Genomic DNA, 22,872 nt, shown 5'->3' on the forward strand with positions numbered 1-22,872 from the left:
AGTCCATAACTTTTTTGGCACTTTAGCAGTTAATAAACAGAACTTTCTTTCAGTAAAATCATTGTTTATTTAAAATTAAATCATAAATGGTAACTATTAGAGATGAAAATTAAAATAAAAGATACAAATTAATGGAAAAGATTCAAATGAATACAACATCAGTACTGTGTATATTCTGCTAAACTTTCTAAGATAACAATCTAATAATCTTCAGAAGACAAATGAATTTATCCATTGTTTCTCTGTCTACATCTTGCCAAGTGTTCTCTCCTATCTTAATTAACCGGAAGCTCAGAGCTAGACCAGGTCACGTTGATATGTCATCGAGGGCCATAGATAAGATCTAATAAAACATTTTTACAACTTTTGAGCAGAACAGCAGATCTTGACAATTTTCAGAGGTCAAATAGCAAAGACCAGCTCTTGGAAAAGAGCATGTACCACAAAGAGAGAGGACAAATTTAGCAAATATCCTTGCAGATAAAAAAATATTTTTGCAGAGAGTAAGTTTTCAACATCCTATCCAAATATCAAAACAGGATGTACTTTCTTATGTCAAATGTAGAAAAATACATAACGTCAATGGAGCGTGCGTATTAATGGAAATAAAGAGAATAAATGAATAATACTTGAGTAAATGTGTAACATAAAACAATAATATAAATGTAAAAGAATCACTGAATTATCGTAAAGAATAATTTGCAATAAATATACTGTTTAAATTAATATACAAAATAAGGAAATATTGCAATATTGAAAAAATTGCAGAAACCAAACATGATATTTAATGAGTTTTTAGGATATATAACATGCTTGCTTGGAAACTATCTTTAGTTCAAAGCAAGGAATTGGTGAAACCATTTTTCTCCCACAATTTGTCAAATGTAATTTCTGTCAGTCATTTTTGCTATAGAAGGTTATAAAACAATTCTTGCATCATTCAATGTTGGAGATCATGGAAATGAAGAACAAATATTTATGGCTGATCAGAAAAGCAAAAAAATGATTTCTTCTGCGTCCAAAACTTGCCATAGTTAATGAAACCCATTTGTAGATAAACTCTTAATAATTGAACTTTAAATAGCAGCAATTATATGTTCAGTGAGATGTGTTCAAGTTCACTGCAAAGGATCGGTTTAACATTGAGGACCCTTTGAACCCTCCATCATGATGGAGCTGGATGGAGAGTGGTTTTAGTATAGGAGGGGAGAACCACTGGGATTCCCTTGAGAGTGGGAGGCTCTTATCATGCTCAGGGTGACACTGTTAAAATGCTGCCACTTCCAAGTTGCTAAAAGCCTATTAAAGTAACTGCTTTTTTTGCTCCTATTCTGATTCCTCACTCACAGTCTCGACCTTCATGAGTCCTAGCATTGGAAATGAGGGCAAGCATGAACACTTAGTGCTGAAAGGGAGGTACGTGTGTGGGGGGGTTAAATCTGATTAGTGCAGTATACTGTAGGAGTGTGAAAAGCACAATTTCACTCGTATGCTTAGAGAAAAAGTCTTCACACTCTATAGGCTACAGATCCAGCCCATTGTTTTAATATAACTTTATGCTCATAATTAGAGTATCAGCTAAGGTGGTTGGCTTCTGACTCATAAAAAGTATTTTGTGTGCTTGTATATGAGCAACATCTTCAGAGTCCAGTTTAAAAAAAAAAAAAAAAAACTCTAAGAAAACTCTATTTGGTCCTATGGGAGCATTGCATTTCATAGATGCATACTTATAATTGAATACTGAGAAATAGTTTATTAGTAATTCATCTAATCATTATTATTTTAGTATTTTCTTTATTATTTACAATTGTAGTATTTTAAATTTAATATTTTTTAAAGTATTTTTTAGTCATTCTTATGTTTTTGTAATTTTTATTAGGTTTATTTCATATTTTTATATCTATTTATCTTTTATTTATTTTCATTTTAGTTTTGGTATTTTTAGTGCTCAACTGAAATCAGTTGTGAGTTGAGTCTCTGTTGTGGAGAACTATTTTCGTGGCACACAGACTTGATGTCTATGTTGTGTGTTCCAGAACATTCCCTAATTAGGTTCCATGTATGCAAGAACGCTGCCATAGAAGCCAAATCTTTATCATCAGTTTCTCATCTCGAACACATTGTCTGGGGAGCTGTCTTGATTTGAGCGATTACACATTTTATTTATCGTGTAAAGGCAGTGTTTGTTTTATTCCTTTTGAAACCGTTTGAAGGTTGACATTTTTATATGATTTTATATGAGGACTCATTTTATTGATGAAATAAAAATGTGTGACAGAATGTGGGTAGTTTTTAGTGTAAAAAGAGGGGCGCTAGTCTGCCATACACCGTATCTATACATACAAACAACCACACACACGTACAGACATGCTCACATTGTCCCGTAAATCAGGGTCCCTCGGGGACGCCTGCTGCCGTTAACTCCTTAAGCGATTTAATAGGTCTATTTGGGGATGTATTTATAGAATGATTTAGCATGTGTTGATTTCCTGCACTTGTTTATTCTGACTTCTTCACACAAAACTTTTGTGGACTTTTAAAGGTTTTCTATAGCCGCCGTTGACAGACGGGGAAGTGAATTCAAGCTTGTATCCTCTGCATGTGCCACAAAAGAGAGTTTGTGGGACTGTGACATCATCAGCGTCTGTCCTCACAAGTGTGGCCAAAACCACTACTTCTGCCTCCAGCTCTTTAGAAGGTGTTTGATAGCTGTTTAATTACCCTTTATGTACCATAAACGCACATACTGAAGAGGATCACTATAATTAAATGCCAACATTTGCATTAAGCTGCCTGAAGCCTCCACATCTAATTCTTGCCTGTATAGGCCACAGCATTTCTGTAGGTTATTAGAGAAATGTTTTCATTTCACATTTTGGGGTTTTCTCAGCTGTGATGATTTATTTGACTCAGAAATGAAACTGTAAACTGTTACGCGTGTTATGTTTGCTGTTGACCAGATTCACCAAACGGAAGAAATTATAACCAGGTGTCATTTTCATGCTTCCAGTCCCTCTTTCACTTCTTATTTTCTCTCATAACAGAGCTGGCAGTAGTGACAGAAGCGTACACATGTATGTGTGTGAGAGGTTATTTTTGAGTCTGCGTTGACAGATGTTCCCAATCCAGCTGTGACAGCATCCACCCGCTCTACATTCCAAATCTCTCTCTCACACACACACACACACACACACACACACACACACACACACACACAAAGGGAATGCTGGTATGTAACACGCAGGATTTGTGTTGTAACAGATGCACTGATACAGCAGGTTTGACTGTAGTAGTCCCTGTAACAATCATATAATGAAAGGTTTTAAAGCTTCATATTTTACACATATTACACAAGCAGACATGGAGCTGACTGTGCCGGGCACTTCAGTGGAGAGTGGCCAATAAACCCCCTTTCAATCGAAGAAATGGCACAGCAGACAGCTATGCTTAAAACATGCAATTAATGAGATGCGAAGAGGACGGGGGGGTTCCTGGGTGTGTTTGGAGCACACCTGTGACCAGCCAGACTTCGAAATCGTCAGCTTCCATCAGATGATGAGAAGAATCTGTTCCATTATTGGCTGGATGTTTATGGGTGCATCTGTAAATCGTCTCTGAGCATGTGGTGTTGCTGGACCTCTGAGAGTCTGCTAGACTATTGAAGCTACAGTGTTTGATTTCAGTCAACATTCTTTAGTGTTATAAGCACTTTGCCAACTTATTAGAGCTGTTAGAAGATCGTAGGAAAACAACTTGCCAGATACTGCATCATGGTTCATTCTATTGGTCGGCGAGTGTTGTTGTTGTTTGTTTTTTTTTATGTGGCCAATGCCAGTGCTGAAGATGGCTGTTAGCTCATATAATGCAGATAATACAGTTTCATGATAACAAATGAGAATTGAAATCAAAGAACACAATTTTACTATATATATATATATATATATATATATATATATATATATATATATATATATATATATATATATATATATATATATATATATATATATATATATATAAATTTTTTTTTTTTTTTTTTTTTTTTTGAAAATCTGAATGATCTATCCAAAAATCTGTTGGTAGATTCTGCATCTGACACAGGAATGAACTGCTTGTATGAAATGGCTAAATATCAGGTCAACACAAAATCATTGCTATTTGTAAATATTTAGCCTTTTGGTGAATTAGTAGCTAATTCGTATGATTTTGTACGGTCTCATTTTTCTCGTTTTCATACAGTTTGCTCATGTCCCAGTGACGATTATGTTTAGAGTTGGGTTTCATGTTAACTCTTTTCCTTTTGTACAATTCACATGATATGAGTTCATAAGAAATCACGCCTTGTGAAACTGTGTTTTCCTTTGAGGTTGGGTTGGAACAAAAGCCAATGGGAACTTGTCAAATATTAATGGAAATATAACAAACATTTGTAGTATTTCTTTCCAAACGAATGTGCACATATATTTACACACATAAACAGTGAGTTTATCCTTCACTATATTTGCTATTTCCTACTCAAACATGTGGTTTCTTTCTGCCTGGTAAGTTTTACTTGTTAACTGTGCAGCAGGTGGTATTGCCTTTACTGGATACATTTGCTTGCCAAATTGTAATCTAACCGCTCATTGTAGTGTTAGCCAGTTGCCTTGAGTAAACCACCATAAGTGGGTGTACTGTGGTTTTAGGTGCTATAAAAATGAGCTGAAGCAGAACAGCAATGTAATTATGGTCAATGAAAAATAAATAAAGACAAATTAAGAAATTAGCTTTTAATTTGTGCCTTTTGTGTATGATTAATAAACATTCATTGTATAGTGAGGCTTTCAGAACACTTGATCATTGGTTTTACATGGACATTCAGTTTCTTTCAAGCAAGTTTTAATCAGACGCTTGCTGATTATTGTTTATTTGTGCGAGTGTATATGAATGTGTCTCCTGTGTTTGTTCCTTATTTGGCCTTTGATGTGCATGATGCATGCCACATGTATCTTGTCCCCTTTTAACTTGTTTATCTTTATATTTGTTTATCTTTATGTTTGGGAGTGTGTGTCTGCATTCACTTCCTGCGGCCCTCCAGACCAAAGCCTTCTCGCAGTGAGAGAATAGACTGGTTTATTGGAGGCCTGTCAGGCTCAGTCTGAATTTACTGCCCACAGACAATGTTTATCACTCAACAGAGGGTAATGTGAGCAGAAAGCGCTGCAACCAGAGAGGGAGGGATGGAAATAAAAGACGTGAGGGAGGCGGCAAAGCAGATCCAGAGCCGGGGAGGGCTTTCTGGCCCACTTCTCTTCTCACAATAGCTCATAAATCTCCAGACCCCATCCTGAGATATGTGTACTTACAGAGAAAGTGAAGAGAGGAAAGCAGGGAACAGAAAGGGGAGGTGGAAAGCGGCATGGCACTTTTCTATGCTATACTTTATTTTTTGCTGAAGCATGGAATATTTTGATATCTATCTCTATATCTGCAGTGATTGCACCGTCTTGTGTGTTTGTGTCCGAGTGGGATTGATTTTTCTTTTATTCAGTGTGCATGAATATATTTCATTCCGTTTTAAACACCACTAAGCCTTAAAAGAGGCATCAATCACGCAAAAGATCCTGTTAAAAGATGGTTCCCTTACATGTGAAAAGCCATATTATATTTGTAGTACTATCATGATTTAGTTGCAAATAAACAATAATTGTATGTAATTTTTTTTTTACTATTATATGGTCATTTTATGTTATTCCACTCTTCGATGTCACATGATCCTTCAGAAATCACTCTAATCTATCTTCTTTTATTTATTTGCGATAGAAATCTTTTGTAATATTATAAATGTCTTTACTGTCACTTGTCCTTACTGAATAAAAAAAGTATTAAATTAATTTATTTAAAATAATTTCACTGACGTCAAACATTTGTTATGCAACGCAACGCAACATATAACATAACACATAACACATAACACATAACATAGCATAACATAACATGTTTCAAGTAAATTCAGGAATCACAACTTTGCAGTAGGAAAGCATTGAAAACATGTACTAGTTAAATTAGGGCTTCCAATCAATACAAATGAAGACTCTTGCAGATAATTAACAAAATCTGCAAATACTGGCTGATGGTCCCTGTTAATCTGTTACCAGTTCACATACTGTGAAATCGTATTGTTGTGTATTGTCATATTAAAGTTCTCCGAGCTTCTTTGTGGTGTGTGTGAGTGCCTGATGCCTGGTGTGAAACCCTGTGACCCAAACGCCGTCCTCCCTCACACCTCGCATTCACACTTTCACACTCCACGGCTGCTGACATTTTACTGCGGCGTGGACGGTGTGATGGGTCGACGGAGTGTGAGGTGCATCGTGGGTGTTGTTCATGGAACAGCTCTCAATATAACTGAGGTTTTCTGTTAATATAATATTTAACAATCATTTTCTGTGTGATTTTAAAGCTTAATTTGTGGGGGTTTTTTCATTGATATTAGTGTTAATTAATTTCTTTATTTTTGCATATTTAACATACCGTTTCCTTTAACTGCTCAATATCGGTTTGTATATCCTCTCATACGGTACTCTCCCCTCGCCCTGTCTCTCTCACTCTCCTCATCCCTCTTCCCTGGCCGTAGGGCTCCCTATCCACTAAGGTGTTGAATAATTAATGGAGGCAGGCTTGGTTGATTAAAACAACACATCAGTCTGACCTCATTTAGTGAAGGCATGACACAATGACAGGAACCAGCAGTGTCCTCCTAATGACAGATTACTCCTGACAGCGTGTGCTACTGTAAAGGGATTACATTTTCACACACACACACACACACACACACACACACACTACAAGGTACACTTATGATGGTACCCGTACTAGTTATACCCATTCAACTGTCCAAATGAAAATATGGAATGTTTAGAAACCTGTTTTTTTTTTTTTTTGACTAGTTACAACAAGTAAAGAAAAGGAAGTTATACTGTATGTAAACGTTTTTTTATCAATAAATCCACATTTTTATAGAAAAGTTTCTTAAACAAATTTGAGCTTCAGGAGAACTTTCGCTGACAAAAACATCTAGCACTTCCTGCATTTTGTGTATTTGCTTTTGGCAAGCTTATTTCTCTCTTGAATGTATTACATGACGATTTGCTTTATAAATAGGCCTATGACTGACAGTTTAAAGCCTGGGGTGTCCTCACATTTGTTTGTCAGTATTTTTAGTCTCTGTGGATATCGAGGAGTTAAGGGTGACATTTTTAAAAGGGGGCAAATACAACGTGTGTCTCTGCATGAATTGGAAGTCACTGGCATGAAAGCGGATAGAGATTTGTCAGCAGATGATGACAGCAATGAGCTGTAATTTCCTCACACAGAACATTGTCACATCAAATCCACCACTGATTTCTGCTTGTATTTCTTACACATTCAGGAAATGTCTATTTTGAATATGGGATGAACGCCTATACCATATTTGTTTGGCAAAAAATAAAAATGTGATGCCTTGATTTAGGAACAATTCCATTTAATAAACAGCTTTGCCAGTATTTCTGTATACGTCATGCCAGTCCGACCGCTCACTGGAATATACTGGAAAGAACCGATTGAGGGGGTTTGCAGGAAGGAGGGAGGAATAAGCCACCTCTTTCGTCTGCATCAAAAAAAAAAAAAAAAAACGTTTATTTGTGGCACATGGAGCAAGTTTCTTTTCAATAATTGTGTCCAAGAGTTGCTATTAGTATACCTGCTTTGATTTTGTACTCTGCCCTGTGGCAGCTGACAAAGGCTGCTCTTTTTTTCTTTTTCTTTTTTCAATGAAGACTGACGATTAGAAACTGCTGAAATAAAATGGTATAAATGACTCATTTACATGTACTTTTGGGCCAAAGTCTGAGATTATACATTGTATGCATGAAGCTTAATTGTATGCGTCTAGCTAACATTTCTTTTGTCAGAACAACCAAACCTTACATTTTGATATCCATCATAGAATTAACATATATTTTAGCAGTAGTCAATCATATTTTTGAAAAAAAAATATAATTGCATTCAGCAAAGATGCAAAACATTAATCAAAAGTAATTTCTAAAGGACCATGTTACAATGAAGACCGGATTAATGGATGCTGAAAATTCAATTCAGATTTAAAATATATTAAAATAGAAAACATTGTAATATTTTACTGTATTACAATATACACTGTATGTTATCAAATAAATGCAGCATTAGAGACTTATGCTTACCAACTCCAAACATTTTAACAGTAATATATCTACAAGTGGGAAATGTTCTCAGTAGAGGCCTAATATTTAATTCCTATTGCTAAATCATAGAATGTCCCGAAAACCTTGTAAAAATCAGAGAATCACACAGGAAGCATCACACTGATAAGTATCTATGGATGGCTTGTTTTCAAGCACTTCTGAAGAAGTCTTGTATTACACTGTATCACATCAGTCCCATTGTTGACAGCACACTGAATCATGGCCAACTGATATTGTCATGATTGTGCCAGCTAATAGTTTCGACATGTATTTTTGTTATCAGGTTTCTCTGGGACTTTTATTTCTTTTTCAAAAGCATGCCATCTTTTTTTTTTTTTTTTTTTGCTTAGCAGATATCATAGTCTGAAGAGTCAAGCTTACAGTAAGTTAATAGAGATATCCAATCCTTAAAAACTCAAAGGAAGAGAGGGGGAAAACCCTGTTTAGTGAATCTGCTGAGCTCAGTCCTTTTCAGTCTCAGTGTCCTGGCTTGAAGACAAAGTAAAAATGGTGTATTGACATTTGCAGGAGTGTTTTGCCTCTGGCGTGGAGGGTTTGTATGATCAAATGGTGTGGTTTTGTTTGAACGCTTTCTTCAATTCATAATTAGTTGAGAATTTATGTGCAGTGAGCAGAAAACATTTTCTGACCTCTTTTAATCATCATGCTAAATATTACCTGGACTTTGAATGAATTTGATTAAGAGGTATTGTACTCATTCACAGATCCTAAACAATAATGCTATCATTCAAACATATTATCATAAGAGGCTAAAATATGGATAAAATTGACCTCTCTTCTTGTGTCTGATCTGTGTTCAGGAAGCTAATGTAGAGAACCAAACTGTTACTTGAACTCAAATAAAACAGGGCAAAGTCTTAATGCTCTGGTTTGCTTTTTAGTTTTAGTGGAATAGAAAAGGTGATGTTTTGAAGAATCCTGGCCACCTTTTTGCATGCAGTAAAAGTAAACAGGGACTGGTTATGTCAAGATCCCTAATGCTGAAAAAAAAAGATAGCTTGCAAATAAAATATTACACCTTACGATGCACCGTGTTCAGTATAACGTCAATGTCAACCAGCGGTTACTACAACACGCATGACAACGAGTGCCAAAATGGTTTTGATGTATATTTCAGAGACATTAAATAATAACTTAAATTTGTGTATGTTTCTTGCACAAAGTTATTGTATGACTTCAGAAGACATTGAAAGTAAAGTATGAGTCATATAGTCTACTTTTATGATCCTTCTATGGTGCTTTTTTTGTTTTTATTTTTCCGTCTTGTTGTCCTCTTTGAAAATCTTATGGTTTGGAATAACATGAGGGTCCGCAAATCATGACTGAATTAAACTGGGAACTGTTCCTTTAAGGTTTTCAACCTTTCTAATTTCCTACCACATTTTCCATTGTTAGAACTATGTCATATGTTAATGTTGGATTAACAGACATTGACAGGTTTTGTTTCTCAAGGTGTCAGCACATATTCTTTAACAAGAGAAATCTTAAATGTATTGCATGTGTTTGCATTTGCATGGGGATTAAAGGGCAAATCTATTTTATTCATCATTTCCTCTACATTTTTAGCAGTATTGGAGACCAAATTAATTTTAAAAGGCAATGCCAATGCCTTGTATAGATGCAGACTATTAAATCACATGTAATGTCAAAATTGAGCTGTAATTATACTGAAGCTATATCCTGTAACCCAGTGCACATTTGCTCCAGTTCAACTTTTGTCCTATCCAAAAGAAATCTGGTCTGCTGAAATATGTGGAAGGGCTTCTAGAGTGGCAGCATGCTTGTTTTCTTAGACTGGAGTTTGGAGACGGGAAGTGCAGTGGCTCTCGGAATGGGGACCAGAATGGCTGGCCAATTGGGCCGGGGGTCAGCGTGTTTGTTCCTGTTCATGTCCACAACGCAGCTGCTCTGGAGAATTAGGGGGAATCCCAACCTAACTAATAGTATAAACTGCAGGCCTCACATTAAGCAAGAAGAAAGGAACTCAAAATAGATCATGTCCTGAAAGTAAATGAAGATTGTAATAGAATTTTTTAGGAATGTGACATCTGCATAAAACATTTTTGAGCATTGTGTGTGAGCACTTTAGATGGTTGACTTAAATAAGTCATCTGCAGTGTCTGGAATCATGTAAGAATTGTTTTGCATGAAGTCATGGGAGTTGAGTGTTGAAATTCTTTCAAAATAATGTAAAAACGGCATTATTCATTTGAAGGCAAATGTTAGGCCCCGTCCACACGGAGACAGCGCTTACCCCAATCCGATCTTTTTTTTCCTCGTCTCAAGAAATATCCACGTCCACACGAAACCGCAAAATGATGTAGTATACATGCCAGACCAGTATGTGGCGCTGTAATTCTGCCACAGAGATACACTAAAAACAGAGAAGAAGACTTGGACAATGCTCATAAACCTTGCGCGTGGTACACAAACGAACATGGAACAATAAATTTATTAATCAGTGTTAATGTTAGTTAATAAAAATACAATCGTTCAGTGTTTGTTCATGTTTTTGTTGCTGTTACGTGACGTAGAGGTGTCTGACTAGGGGGGAGACGTGGGCTGATGACGTCATCGTTTTAGAAAATATACGGATTAGCCGTCCAGATGAAAACGCAAAGACGGCGTTTTCAAATTTATCCACTCTGGGACCCGGTTTCAAAAAATAGCGTTTTCACCTTGCGAAAACACCGGATACGTGTGGACGAAACGCCTATCGAAACGCGATAAAAAATTTGTGTGTATTCACAGAAATGCATCTCCGTGTGGACGGGGCCTTAGTTACTCCTTCAGAGGAGGACCCAGATGCGTGAGCTGGACTGTTGATGAAGGGGGGTGGTTCCAGATGGTCCTCCCGGGTCTGGTTAAATATTATCAGTCCATTGGCCTCCCCCATTACCACGCTGAGCCTGTAATCCATCGTAACTACCCAGCCCTCTTTCATCTCCCTTCTCTTCTCTTTTCTCCCTTTGCATTTCCCTCAGAGGAGTGGATTATAGGAGGTACTCATTCTGCATTCAAGAAGCACACTAGAAATGGATAGAGCGAGAGATCTCTTTATATCACACTGTCAGATACAGTGTGGACTGCATGTAGAAATATAATGAGATGTTCATATTATACCTACAATTCATATTATAGCAAAGCTTTTGGCAAACTGAAAAACACATTATATGCTTTGACAAGCACCCACAAATGTGATGTTCACCTTCATAATATAAAATCATATTTACATATAAGATGATAATGCATTTTCTACTGACCATAAGAGCACTGTTAGATGTGTAGATAAGAAAAAATAAAATTATTGTGATTTAATCTCATGAAATTCAATCATTTAAATGTAGAATTAAACATACATTCTATCAAATTTAAAAAATATATATTTATTTATTAGCACCTAATAGTAACAGTAATAAATAAATTGCATACTTTACTCAATTTTTTTTCTGTTTTCATTCATTTCATTCATTCATTTTTTACATTTTCCATGGACCTTCCTTGCAGTTTGAAAACCTATGACCTAAAATTAACCCATAGCCAAATAGCCACTCATGCATTGTTTTAGCAAACTCTAATTCGTTCTGCCTTCATTGCCGTATGTAACACCCTCTATTCACAATCAGTCTGCGCTGATTTTTAGAGCATGCATCATATCACCCTGTACAACATGAGAATTTGATATCCAAACAGCTTATTAACATTTCCCTCTTCATTTACTTCTCAAGGACAAAACCTTTTTATCTCTTCATGTTTGTTCTGAAGCACTCCGCCTCTCTGTGCTCTGTGAGTCCTGATCAACCCATCCCGTTCGTGGCCCCCGTCTGCCCCTCTTCCCCGGCGCAAGTGCATGAGAGCACTTGAAGAATGCTGTGCCTCTATTGTAATTGCATCAAGGGGAGGGGGAAAGATGGGTTAATTACCCTCTCAAAGTGGCCAGTGCACTTGGAGAGGAGGGTCAAACAAGTCATAATGGTGCATTTGCCAGGCCATTGTGAGAGTACTGTAGCAGAGCGACTAGCTCTTGTTCCTGCTTCAGAGCATTTTAGGGGGCTTTCGCTGATTAAAGCGGGGATTTGCGTCGGCTGCTTTCATGGGTCCTTGGCCCGGAGAATCGATGTGTCAATAGGCTCAGTATCTATATGCAAAGCGGAGGTTTGGCCAGCACATTCAGAGCTTTTTGATATGCATGGGGCTTAGGCTTAAGCTACTGGCAGTAAAGACCGAGCATTATCACAAAGGCTGCTTGATGTTCTTATGTGTGGTGATATGGGGTCCTCCATGGGGAGCGGGTCTGCTTTGATAAGATAGAGAGCTGGTGGCCTGGGAGGCTGTGGTCTGCCGAGGTGTGTTTTGATGACTCAGAACTCCTTTAAATGGAGAAATCACTGGCTTTTGTTTTGACTGCCCATCTATAGCCCCTTTCACACTGCACGTCGGACCCGCAATATTCCCAGAACATTGCCGGGTCGCCTTCTGTGTGAAAGCAACCTGTGACGAGCGCTGTGTGAACAAAAGCCAGATCTAATTCCGTGTGGAAGTTGCGTTATCGCGCGACTCTTTTACCGGCTGTTTTGAAGGAAGATCAACATTCGCGACGAAAGCATATGTGCAAACTGTAATAAAGCAGAGATCAGTTAGTTCCTCACTTTCCGTGCTGACGCCGAGATCGTTCGCTTGCTTCAGTGAAAGTATAACGTGCCTAGCGTTGTCGACTCGTACATTACACATCACGCACTGATGTAACGTGTCGTTACGGGATCTTCAAGGTTTTTTGTGTGTGAAAGCACGCACATATACCGGGTCAACACTGGCAGTGTGAAAGTGCAAAATCTAGCGACCCGGGAACAATTACAGGAACACTTTACCCCTATATTTGCCGGAATGGCAGTGTGAAAGGGGCTTATGTAATGTACCAGATTCTTCCTGCCTGAGGCCCACCTTCACAGCGTAGTCCCATTGGGTCCGTTGTGTGTTTGTCTCCATGTGAAAGAGAGCTGGAATGAGAAATCAAGAGCGAGAGTGTTGGGGTTGAGGGTCTTTCCTCTAGGGGGTGTCAAGGTAATGGGCCTGTTTAGAGAGCAGCCCCTATCTGTCTCTAGTCCTCTCAATATATCTCTGTTGTGCCGGGAGTAGAGATGATGGGGTTTCCTTTCATGCTGTTACCATCTGCAGAAGATGGAGTAGTGCGGGGACACCGGTCGGGGTCAGCGGACCTCCCCCACCCTGTACTCAGCTCCAACTCACTCTTAGGCTCTTTGAAATGGTGATGATGATGGGGTGACCCCATCTGCCCCCTGATGCGACGCCCTCAATGAGTCTTGGGTTTGGTAGATCATTCCACTGCCCCCGCTTTTCCCTCCCCAGAGCTCCACAGCAACCGCTGCCCCAGTCTTGGCCGCATTTGTCATGTCCAGACCCCGCAAGCTGCACCTCTATGGGGCTTTTGTTCCCCAACCTGCTGGCTAAGCAGGGGATTTCAGATGGACCATTAACATCTGAACCAGCTCGGCACATTTCCCTATTGCACTCGATCTGTGCCCGGGCAATATCATATAGGTCCCTATACATCGAAGAAGACCAATGATATCAGTTAAGAACTGTTAATTGTGGAGTTGTTAAGGAGACTATATAGTATGATGTGTTAGATGATAATAAAAATCACACTGTAGTACCGGACAAAAAAATCATTTATTTTGGTGGACACAAACATCATATTCAGACAAATCCTACATATATTGAACATACTCGCTGATATATAAACAGCTGACCTTATTCAAATGTGTCACTGAGCTGTTCATCTGTTGTTTGGGTCAGTAGGGGTCCGTAGGTCAAATAGAGTGTTATGGTGCATAGCCAGGGGGACAGGTGTAATGGACTTGACCAGTCATGCTGCACCCTAATCATAGCAGAACATGTTCAAACTGCCCATAACCAGGTCATCAGAATAAGATGAAATCAAATTTGATGACTATGACAAAATAGAGATGTATTAAAAGGAGAGTACACCTAAAAATGACAATTAATTTCGATTGTTTTTGTCCATGTAATCAAAGCCAGTGGGTTCCAAAACAATATTAGTCTCCTTTGTATGGAAGCCTATTTCTGTCACATAAGAAAAGAATGCATTGGTAAATCATAATTATGACATACAATATTTTTAATTATATGAAAATGTTTGGATTTTCATGTCATGATTATGACTTTTTGTCTTATAGTTTAAAGCTTTTGTCTTGATTTTGTCTTGATAATTTCTGAACTCATACCTTATAACTTTTTATCTGGTAATTTAATGACAGTTTTGTCAGTTTGAGCTCATACAAATATTCTGACTTCATGTATCTCATAATGTTAACTCTCTTAGTTCAATTTTAGTATATAGAATTTTTATGACTTCAAATGATTGACAAATGTGTCACAAATATGAATTTTTGTCATAATTGTATGATTTACCAAAACATGATATGTGTTTCTTAATTGGCAGAAATGGGCTTCCATACTGGACTCTCACTGAATATATTCTGAAACATTTTCCAAAATATAGTCTTTTGTGTTCCACGGAAGAAAAAAGTCATACAGTTGACATAAGGGTGAATAATTGATGACACAATTCTTTTTTTGGGTGAACTAACTTTTGAAAGTCTGATGACTGTAAATCTGTAATGACAATGTAAATGTCTCACATATTCCCCCTCGAATACACAAACCCACATTCAAACAATCAAACAACTCACCATAAGGAAGGTAAGAGGCAGGATCTGTTCTCATCACTTAATCCTTGACCTTGAGCCGAGAGTAATGAGACGGGACTGCTCAAGCAATCAGGATCATAAGTGGCCCTGCAGACTGTCAATAGCCTTCACCTGCTAACATTACACATCTGGCAGAGAGGTTCACGATAGCCAATCTCCACCAAATGTTTACCACAGCAGTAAGCATCAGCTGGCATATAGTAACAGCACAAACCTTTCAATGCATTTATATTGTACCATAATTTATAACACACCATGACATTTGATTATTAATGACTATATAAGAAATAACTCTCTTTTTATGTCACTTACTTTCAGGAAATTGCTTCAGCGAGGTTCACTCAAGAGTTAATAGCGTGCATGTCCGGAGATTGCGATCAAGGTTATGCCACTCAGATTAAACATATTGTCTGTGTGATCGAATTTTATGGGAAAATGGTTGACTTAGTCATATGCGTTTTTTTATATAGCTGGAGTTCAAAAGCTGTCACCGTTGAGAATGTTGAATGGCATCTTTCTCTTGACCTTTGTCAGTGTTAATAGCATGCGGCACATCCATACTGTGCTTCTATAATGAGTCAGCACAGGCGCTCATTGTAACAGTATTGAATGATGGCCCCTCCCTATCAGACTATTTAAAGGCATTGTGAGTGAATGCAAACACACATCTGTTCATCGGGGCAGGGCATTCTGGGACAAACTGGGTCATGTGACTGACAGAATAATGATAAGCATTTAAAACTGTATGCTGTCAGTATGCTAACACCTCACAAACCCAATCTAACAGCATTGACATTGCGTTACGTGTGCTCTCGAGAATGTGCATTTCTTCTTAGCAACAAATCACATAGCATTGATAAGAAGTCAAGCTTAATAGAAATTAAAGAAGGTTTTTTATGCATATTTCGAGGAAGTGAGGTGGGGGAGCTGGATTGAGGGTAATAAATAGCCTCACACTTCCAATTTGCCAGCAGGTTTTCTCATGCATTTCCTCCTAAAGCCCCATAAAGTCTTTGAATTCCTAACAGCCGCCATACAACCACCTCCTCCCCGATATAGTGATATACATAGATTAGCAATGTATATATAAAGCACCGATCACACAGAAAATTTGCATGACCAGTTGAACCTAATGTGAAATCTGCCGGGGAAAGCTTTTGCAATAACACGAAGTTCCTAATTGTGTGGATCCCTATTGATATGGCTGGATTTAGCCTGCGAAAAATTGCCAAACAATGCTAAATGTTACCGCACCTTAACTGGTGTTTACTGTTTGTATAGTATTACATTCACTTGGCATGTGTTAAGTCTTCTGTCAAACATTTAAACTGGCACAAATGTAAACCAGTATTATTTCAAGCCAGCCATTTCCCTCCTTCCTGAACATTTCATAGAAAGATTTATATGGGTCTGTTTGGATTAAAAGGACTGTCCATTAATAAACGTGTATTTATTGAATGAGTGGTCTTTTGTGTGGAGGCTAATATTTTAGATGGTGAAAAATCAATACAGTACCTCTTACATGTCAAGGACAAAAATGTGAGGGCTGAAGCCGGAAAATAAGGGGAGGCTAATATGTCGTTTCACTGATGGATGGAGCCATCAGCGGATGGCATCAACCTTGGTGCGTTGAACTGACGGATGCTGTTGGGCTGCAGCCCGAGTGTTCATTGCCTTGTTATGAACACTTCTCTCCAGACGGAGTCTATGGATTTTGTGGTGGGAAACTAGATAGTGTTGCAATGTGTTGTTTACCTCACTTTGTATTGATAAAGCAGTTCATTGAGTGTCTGCTCTTTACAGCGTGGTGGTTTACTGGAAGAGGTGATCTTTATATATATATATATATATATATATAAGCAAAGCGTTACCTCACCTCTATTAATCTACATAAAAACTTTAAAAATTCTTTATTATGAAACAAAGATTTATAAAAGTATACATATATAAGCTTGTTTGGTTTAGAACGTATTAATCCAACTGAAACTAATGTCATGATAACTTTCTTTTTAAGAAAGAAAGTCAAATAAATGTAAACGTCTATGTACAAACTTTATACTTCAGTTTGTTATGGCGGCAGATCCTCGTTAGATGTCACATTGATGAGACTGAGATTATGTTTATCAGCAGCCAATCAGAGAGCGGCACAGTCCGAGTGGGGGTTGACGGGGGCGGGGCTTGTGCGCAGCTGCTGACACTCGTCAAGAGCGGTGTGGGATAGCCTGGAAAGTGCATGCAGTCCAGAGTTAACGTTACACTGTCGAAGAGCGCTTTTGTTTTTCAAGGGAGAATTTTTCCACAAGTATGCGAGGGGTTCGACACAAGATGCAAAAGACATTACTTTGAGCTCGGTCTGGAAACACAGGAGCAAGTTCTTCCCGTGTCTGATCGGCAGACCTCCAACGGGATTATTCACGAGACCGAGCGCGCACTCTCTCGCTTTCATCGACGCGGACGACTGCGTGTTTACAGTAAATATGCGTCAATGCCTGTTTTTATAAAGTCTATGGTCAATGCAGGTCTGTTAACTTTATGCAAAGCTTTTAGAAAACGTTTCGTTTGGAGCAAGGAGGCGCTTGGGAGCTTTTCAAGACTGCTTATACTCATGTAGCAGTTTCACATCGATCATTGGGTCTCAGAGCCACAGTTTCAACAGCACAGTTGTGTTGCAACAACTGGCGCAGGATTTTAAAATCTTAAGAATGTAGCTCCTTCCCCGTGGACCGCGCGAGCTTCATCGACACACCGAGATCATCAAGTTATTATTCACGCGATTGTGCGAAATCCCACTTTTTGTTTTGATTAGGGTGTATTTTATCCCGCTATTCTCCAGTTACACATAACATTTCGAGTCTTTTTGCAGCGATAAGAAGGAATCATTTACTTTTGGAGAATATTTGGTTCTGTTTCACGATGTACGAGAGTGTGGACGTCGTTGGGCTGACCCCTAGTCCGAACCCGTTTTTAAGCATGGATTACTACCACCAGAACCGCGGCTGTCTGATCCCAGAGAAAGGCCTGGTGTCGGGAGCGGCCCGCGGGTTCAGGACCCCGCACTGGAGCGGCTCCAATCACTGTAGGTGGCCTTTTGTTTCCTTTATCCTTAACGCAGTCTCTGATCTATCATTATGCGGACAATTTAATTCTGAGTTCCTCCCCCGACTGCTGAATGTTTGGGGGGTGGGGGTCACTGGGGCTCTTAGAGGGGTCAGCTGATGAGTGTAGGTATTTTCCAGCATGTGTACATGTTGGCTGTTTCTCGAACCTAGTGAGCTGACTATCTAGGTGGCTAATGATCCGTGCGTGTGTGTGTGTGTGTGTATCAGTTAATTTTAGTGCCCGCAATGATAGAATTATGCTCTGTTTGTTCATTTATTTCCAGCCAGTATGCTATAAATTAATATTAGTCTTGTGTGAATACTGTATTTTTGTTATGGCTTTATGGAATGTTACATTTATGGGTTATCAACATCCTTTTAGGCAACACATTACCAGCTTTCTATTGATATTGTTGTCAGGAATGAGTAACAGACTAATCTAACTAAATGTTTGTTGGTTCAAATTCCTTAGGCTTTGGGGTCAGAGGTCAATTGTGAAGCAGTTTCTCACAGTGACCAATGTGTCTGTTCATTCTTAGAAACCATTAACATGTTTTGTTTTTTTTAGTTTGAGTGATTGTGTGCATTTAGTGCAGTAGTTTTTGCATAACATTTTAATTTTGTTAGTTGAAAGCATTATTTTTTTTAATGTCATTGAGATCAGATTGGTTTGAAATTCTATATTCAACTATTATGCACATAAGAATCAGGTATACATTTACATGTGCATTAATCAGTGTTTCCTGTACATTGTGAAACCTACAATATTTTGAACCATTTTCGCCATGTTTTGTTGTTCCTCCCATGTGTTTTGGTGTTCCTCCCATGTGCTTTGTGGTTACTGCGTGTTACCACCTCATTTTTTTAGTGTTGCTTATCTTCGTGGTTACATGTGGAAAAACATTTTACCTTTATGAATTTTGTAGCTGCATCGTTCATTTTACAAACTTTCATTCTGCGACATTTTACCTTCAATAAATGCAGATTAGTGTGATAAACTGAGAGAAATGCTAATGAGCAAGATCTGGAGTTCTATCAGCAGCTGTGTGCAGCCAACTTGAATAGAAGCTACATTAATGCCATCAGTTCCTGTGTGCTAATTTTACTACTGTCTTAAAGAACATTTGACATGCATTTTGACATTTGCCAAATTAAAGGTATGAAAAAAGTGTTTTTTCCCAGTAGCCATTGTGTCTACAATGGTTTAGGGCCTAATTAATCGACTGTTTTAATGCTTTACATTGTATGTTAGTTCTTACCAAGCAAAATACTTGGAAATGAAACTAGTTTGAGTATTTTAAATACCAAGTGTTATTGAATATTAGCATTTATATATTGTATCTATTAAATCTTTAGAGCATAATGGAAAATATTCTTCAGAAGAAATAGGCACCGTTTGCAATTCCACATCTTGTAGAAGGCCACTAGACAACGACGATGTCTTCTCACAGTGTATGGTATGTGTTTGCAACACGAGCGTGACATTTGAGGGGTCCAGAGTCTGTCTGGTAACATGGTCTCTACTGATTGTTGGGGCATGTCGACATTGCTAATCTTGTGTAAGCCTGTTGGAGGGATGATTTGCTCTGCAGCTCAGCATCCTTTTCTTATGGAGAACAGTCGTAGCAGCCAAAGTATTTATGGTCTTTGAAAAGGGCACGTAGAGCAAGGAGACTCTGTGGTGCGTCTCAACCTCTGAGCTTTAAGGAGACGAGATTTAAGTGTAGTCTTGTACAAATGATAAGTGACGGTCCTTAGGGCTGGACAATATATCCAACGATATGATCATGCACAGGGGCGTCGCTAGGCCCTTTTTAGGGGGGCTTCAGCCCCCCTAAACTTATGCCCAGCCCCCCTAAAAATTATTTGATTAATTAATTAGTGATCGCTTCAGTCCCCTTTAAAATCTCATTTGAGACGGTGGCAAGCTGCATCAAGTTCCGGCTCCTCCCCTTATCTGAGTCTGCATGGATTCAGCGCGTTTTTCAATCCACAGGGGCGCCGAGCAGAGCGAACATCAGAGAGTACAAGGTGTGTGTGTGTGTGTGCGTGTGTGTGTGTGCGTGCGTGTGTGCGTGTGGTGTGTGTGTTCTCGCATCCAATACCAGTACGTCTTCGCTGCGTTCACTTTCAGCCTTTATCACAGTGTGACAGATGTTTTTTTTCTTCCAACAAAAATGAAGCGATTAACACCCATGAAAACATACTTTAGAAAACGATCATGATTTATTTTAATTTACTTTTTGAAATTGAAAACATATTATTGTGTATTTCGGCATTACATTATGCAGCCATGCAAAATAAATTATTAATGACACACATCATTGTCTGAAAGTACTAAATGGCACAGAGAGAGAAACATCATGTGGAGTTATTTTGTTTTCTATTATTAAACATAATTTTGTATTAAGTAATAATTAATCATTAGTGTATCATGATACATATATTAGAGTAAGAGTAGGCTAAAGGGATCTGTGATTTTTTTTTTTTTAAAGTAATTGATTTATAGAAGTGGCAAATTGATAATGATGTTATTTTTAATAAATATAAATAAATATAGAACAGATTAAACATATTGCCAATAGACAATTACATTAATACATGTTTTGTCTATATTCTTAATGAATATTAGCTGGTTAGTTAAATGATTTGAAATGAAATAAATGTTCAGGGGCTGACTTGATGTATAACCAACCGTATTGTTGATTATAAAGGCTAAAAAGCTAAAAATTAATAATAATAATAATAATAATAATAATAATAAAAATAAAATATAATAATTTATATTTCATTGTAGATGGATATACAACATTTTTTTTGTCGTGCGGGAGTAGGTCTGCAAATGAGCAACAGTCAGGTGAGAATAGAACAGACAGCCTCACACACACACACAATACCACTGTATTCCCAAGATTCATTGCAGTCATTGAACCCTTATGTTGTTTTAATTTTCTGCCAATTTACACGTACATTTCATAAGAAAAAGCAGTGGTATCATCAAAGGATAAACATGAATGTCCTAATACTGAATCAGGAAGTCTTTATTGTAAAAAACAAAACAAAACAAAAAAAAAAATCTACATTCCCAATTCAAAATTTTCCAGTGACTGGTCACATGTAAAAAACTGTATTAGTTTTTTTTTACAGTGTTATATATGGCTCAGTCAGTACTCCTACTCCCATATATGAAATACAGGGAATACAATGGAATAGTGGATTGCAATAAGGTTAGTAGTATACAACCCTACCCTAATAGTAAAATAATATTTTTTAATCATACCCTTATTGGGGGCTGAGCCCCCCTAAAATCAAAATCTTAGAATCGCCCCTGATCATGCATGTGCATCTCGTCAGTAAAGCCGGTTCCATGATTAGCTGTAAATCCCCAACACTTTTTCTCAAATGGAACAGCAGTTAATACACAGAGCCGTAGTTCACTGACAAGCTACACTATATCGAGTTCATTATTGAAGATGAATCGCCTTCGATAATGAACTCGATATAGCCTAGCTGAAATTTGTGAACTTAAATCTACATTAGTCATTCAAAGATTTGTTTAAATTATATAAATGCGTATTTGCTTAATGCTGACGGCAAATGAGAAAGTATTATAATGTTTTCCTTTCTATTACTAATATTATATTAGCAATCGTTATAATACTTTCTGTATACATTAATTCCTTTAACCGTTCTATCAGATTATTAGACTTCTATCCATATTAGACCGAACTGTTAATGACGACATGAAACGAGAGAATGTGAGCACTGTGTGCCCAGCGACGCCGTTCTCAGCGCTGTCAAAATAAAAGTCAGCCTCGAACACATCGGCCAAACAGAAAAACGTATCGGCCGATGCTGATATTTCCAAATATCAAACTGACCACTAAATGACATGTGAATAATCCCACCCACTCTAAAGTGATACTAAACTGCAGTGAAAACGCAAACTGTGCCATGTCATATTTAACCGGTGGAAATAAGACCAGTATGTGAGAGATGTTTTTGCCTGAAATCCGAAAGAAGTGAGACTGATTGGCTGGTCACCGATCCGGGCCGACAATGGGGAAAATTGGCTGATTCCGACCCCTGGACGATTGATCTGTGGCATCTCTAGTCAGGAATAACCATGTGCTTGCTTTTTTTTTAACCCATTGTAGTTTCCACTTTGCAGGGTAAATCACAAAGTGCATGAAACACCCTAGAGGGCCATTGACTGAAGTGCAATGAATTGCTTTGCTCTTTCGGATAATCCTTAGAATAATTAAAGCCAGACAACAGCTTTTAATGACCACATTCCGAGTCTTACATAAGATCATTAGACTCTGAAAACATCTATTATTCAGAGTGTGTTCCTTTAAGTGACACTGAAGTGTGCTGTAGTGTTGCATTTTTTTGGTACTCCTGTCTGTTATTTTGCTTTCTTCTGAAGCGTGCCATGTGAATAGTCCTTAGTGGCCTTCAAACATGAGCACCTTCATGGCCATCAGGAGCGGATTAGGCCCTGCACTTCCCTGACCTCCGAGCCCTGCTACCTCTGTGCAGTGAGAGACTCTGGTGCTCTGTGTCTCAGGGAGGCATCCATCACGGTGTGTTTGAAAAGCTCTCCATCATTCTGAAGGCTGCCTGGGACCCGGCAAAATGAAAGCAGGCAGTCGGATCTCTCTGCTGTTCCTCCCCCACTAAAAGACCGTTAACTTTCTATTCACAAGCCTCCTCTTGACATTCCAGTGTAGCTCTTTTGTTTTAAGAGAGCTTGAT

General features: G+C 38.2%; 1 protein-coding gene across 5 annotated transcripts in view; it reads left to right on the forward strand.

Moving 5' to 3' along the window:
* The window catches only part of LOC113045332 (retinoic acid receptor alpha-B), a 104,145-nt gene that overhangs the window by 52,239 nt on the left and 29,034 nt on the right, over positions 1 to 22,872 (forward strand). The window contains exon 1 of one of the 5 annotated variants that reach the window (XM_026205683.1): positions 17,213 to 18,092. The exons of 3 other annotated variants lie outside the window; for them this stretch is intronic. In XM_026205683.1, the coding sequence (XP_026061468.1) occupies positions 17,930 to 18,092 (163 nt within the window). In that variant the 5' untranslated portion in view covers positions 17,213 to 17,929. Of the gene's footprint in view, positions 1 to 17,212; positions 18,093 to 22,872 lie in introns of those variants that run through there. One more of the 5 variants, XM_026205690.1, reaches the window with a different exon arrangement.

This window comes from Carassius auratus, chromosome 3 (genome assembly GCF_003368295.1).
Source record: "Carassius auratus strain Wakin chromosome 3, ASM336829v1, whole genome shotgun sequence".
Taxonomy (NCBI): domain Eukaryota; kingdom Metazoa; phylum Chordata; class Actinopteri; order Cypriniformes; family Cyprinidae; genus Carassius; species Carassius auratus.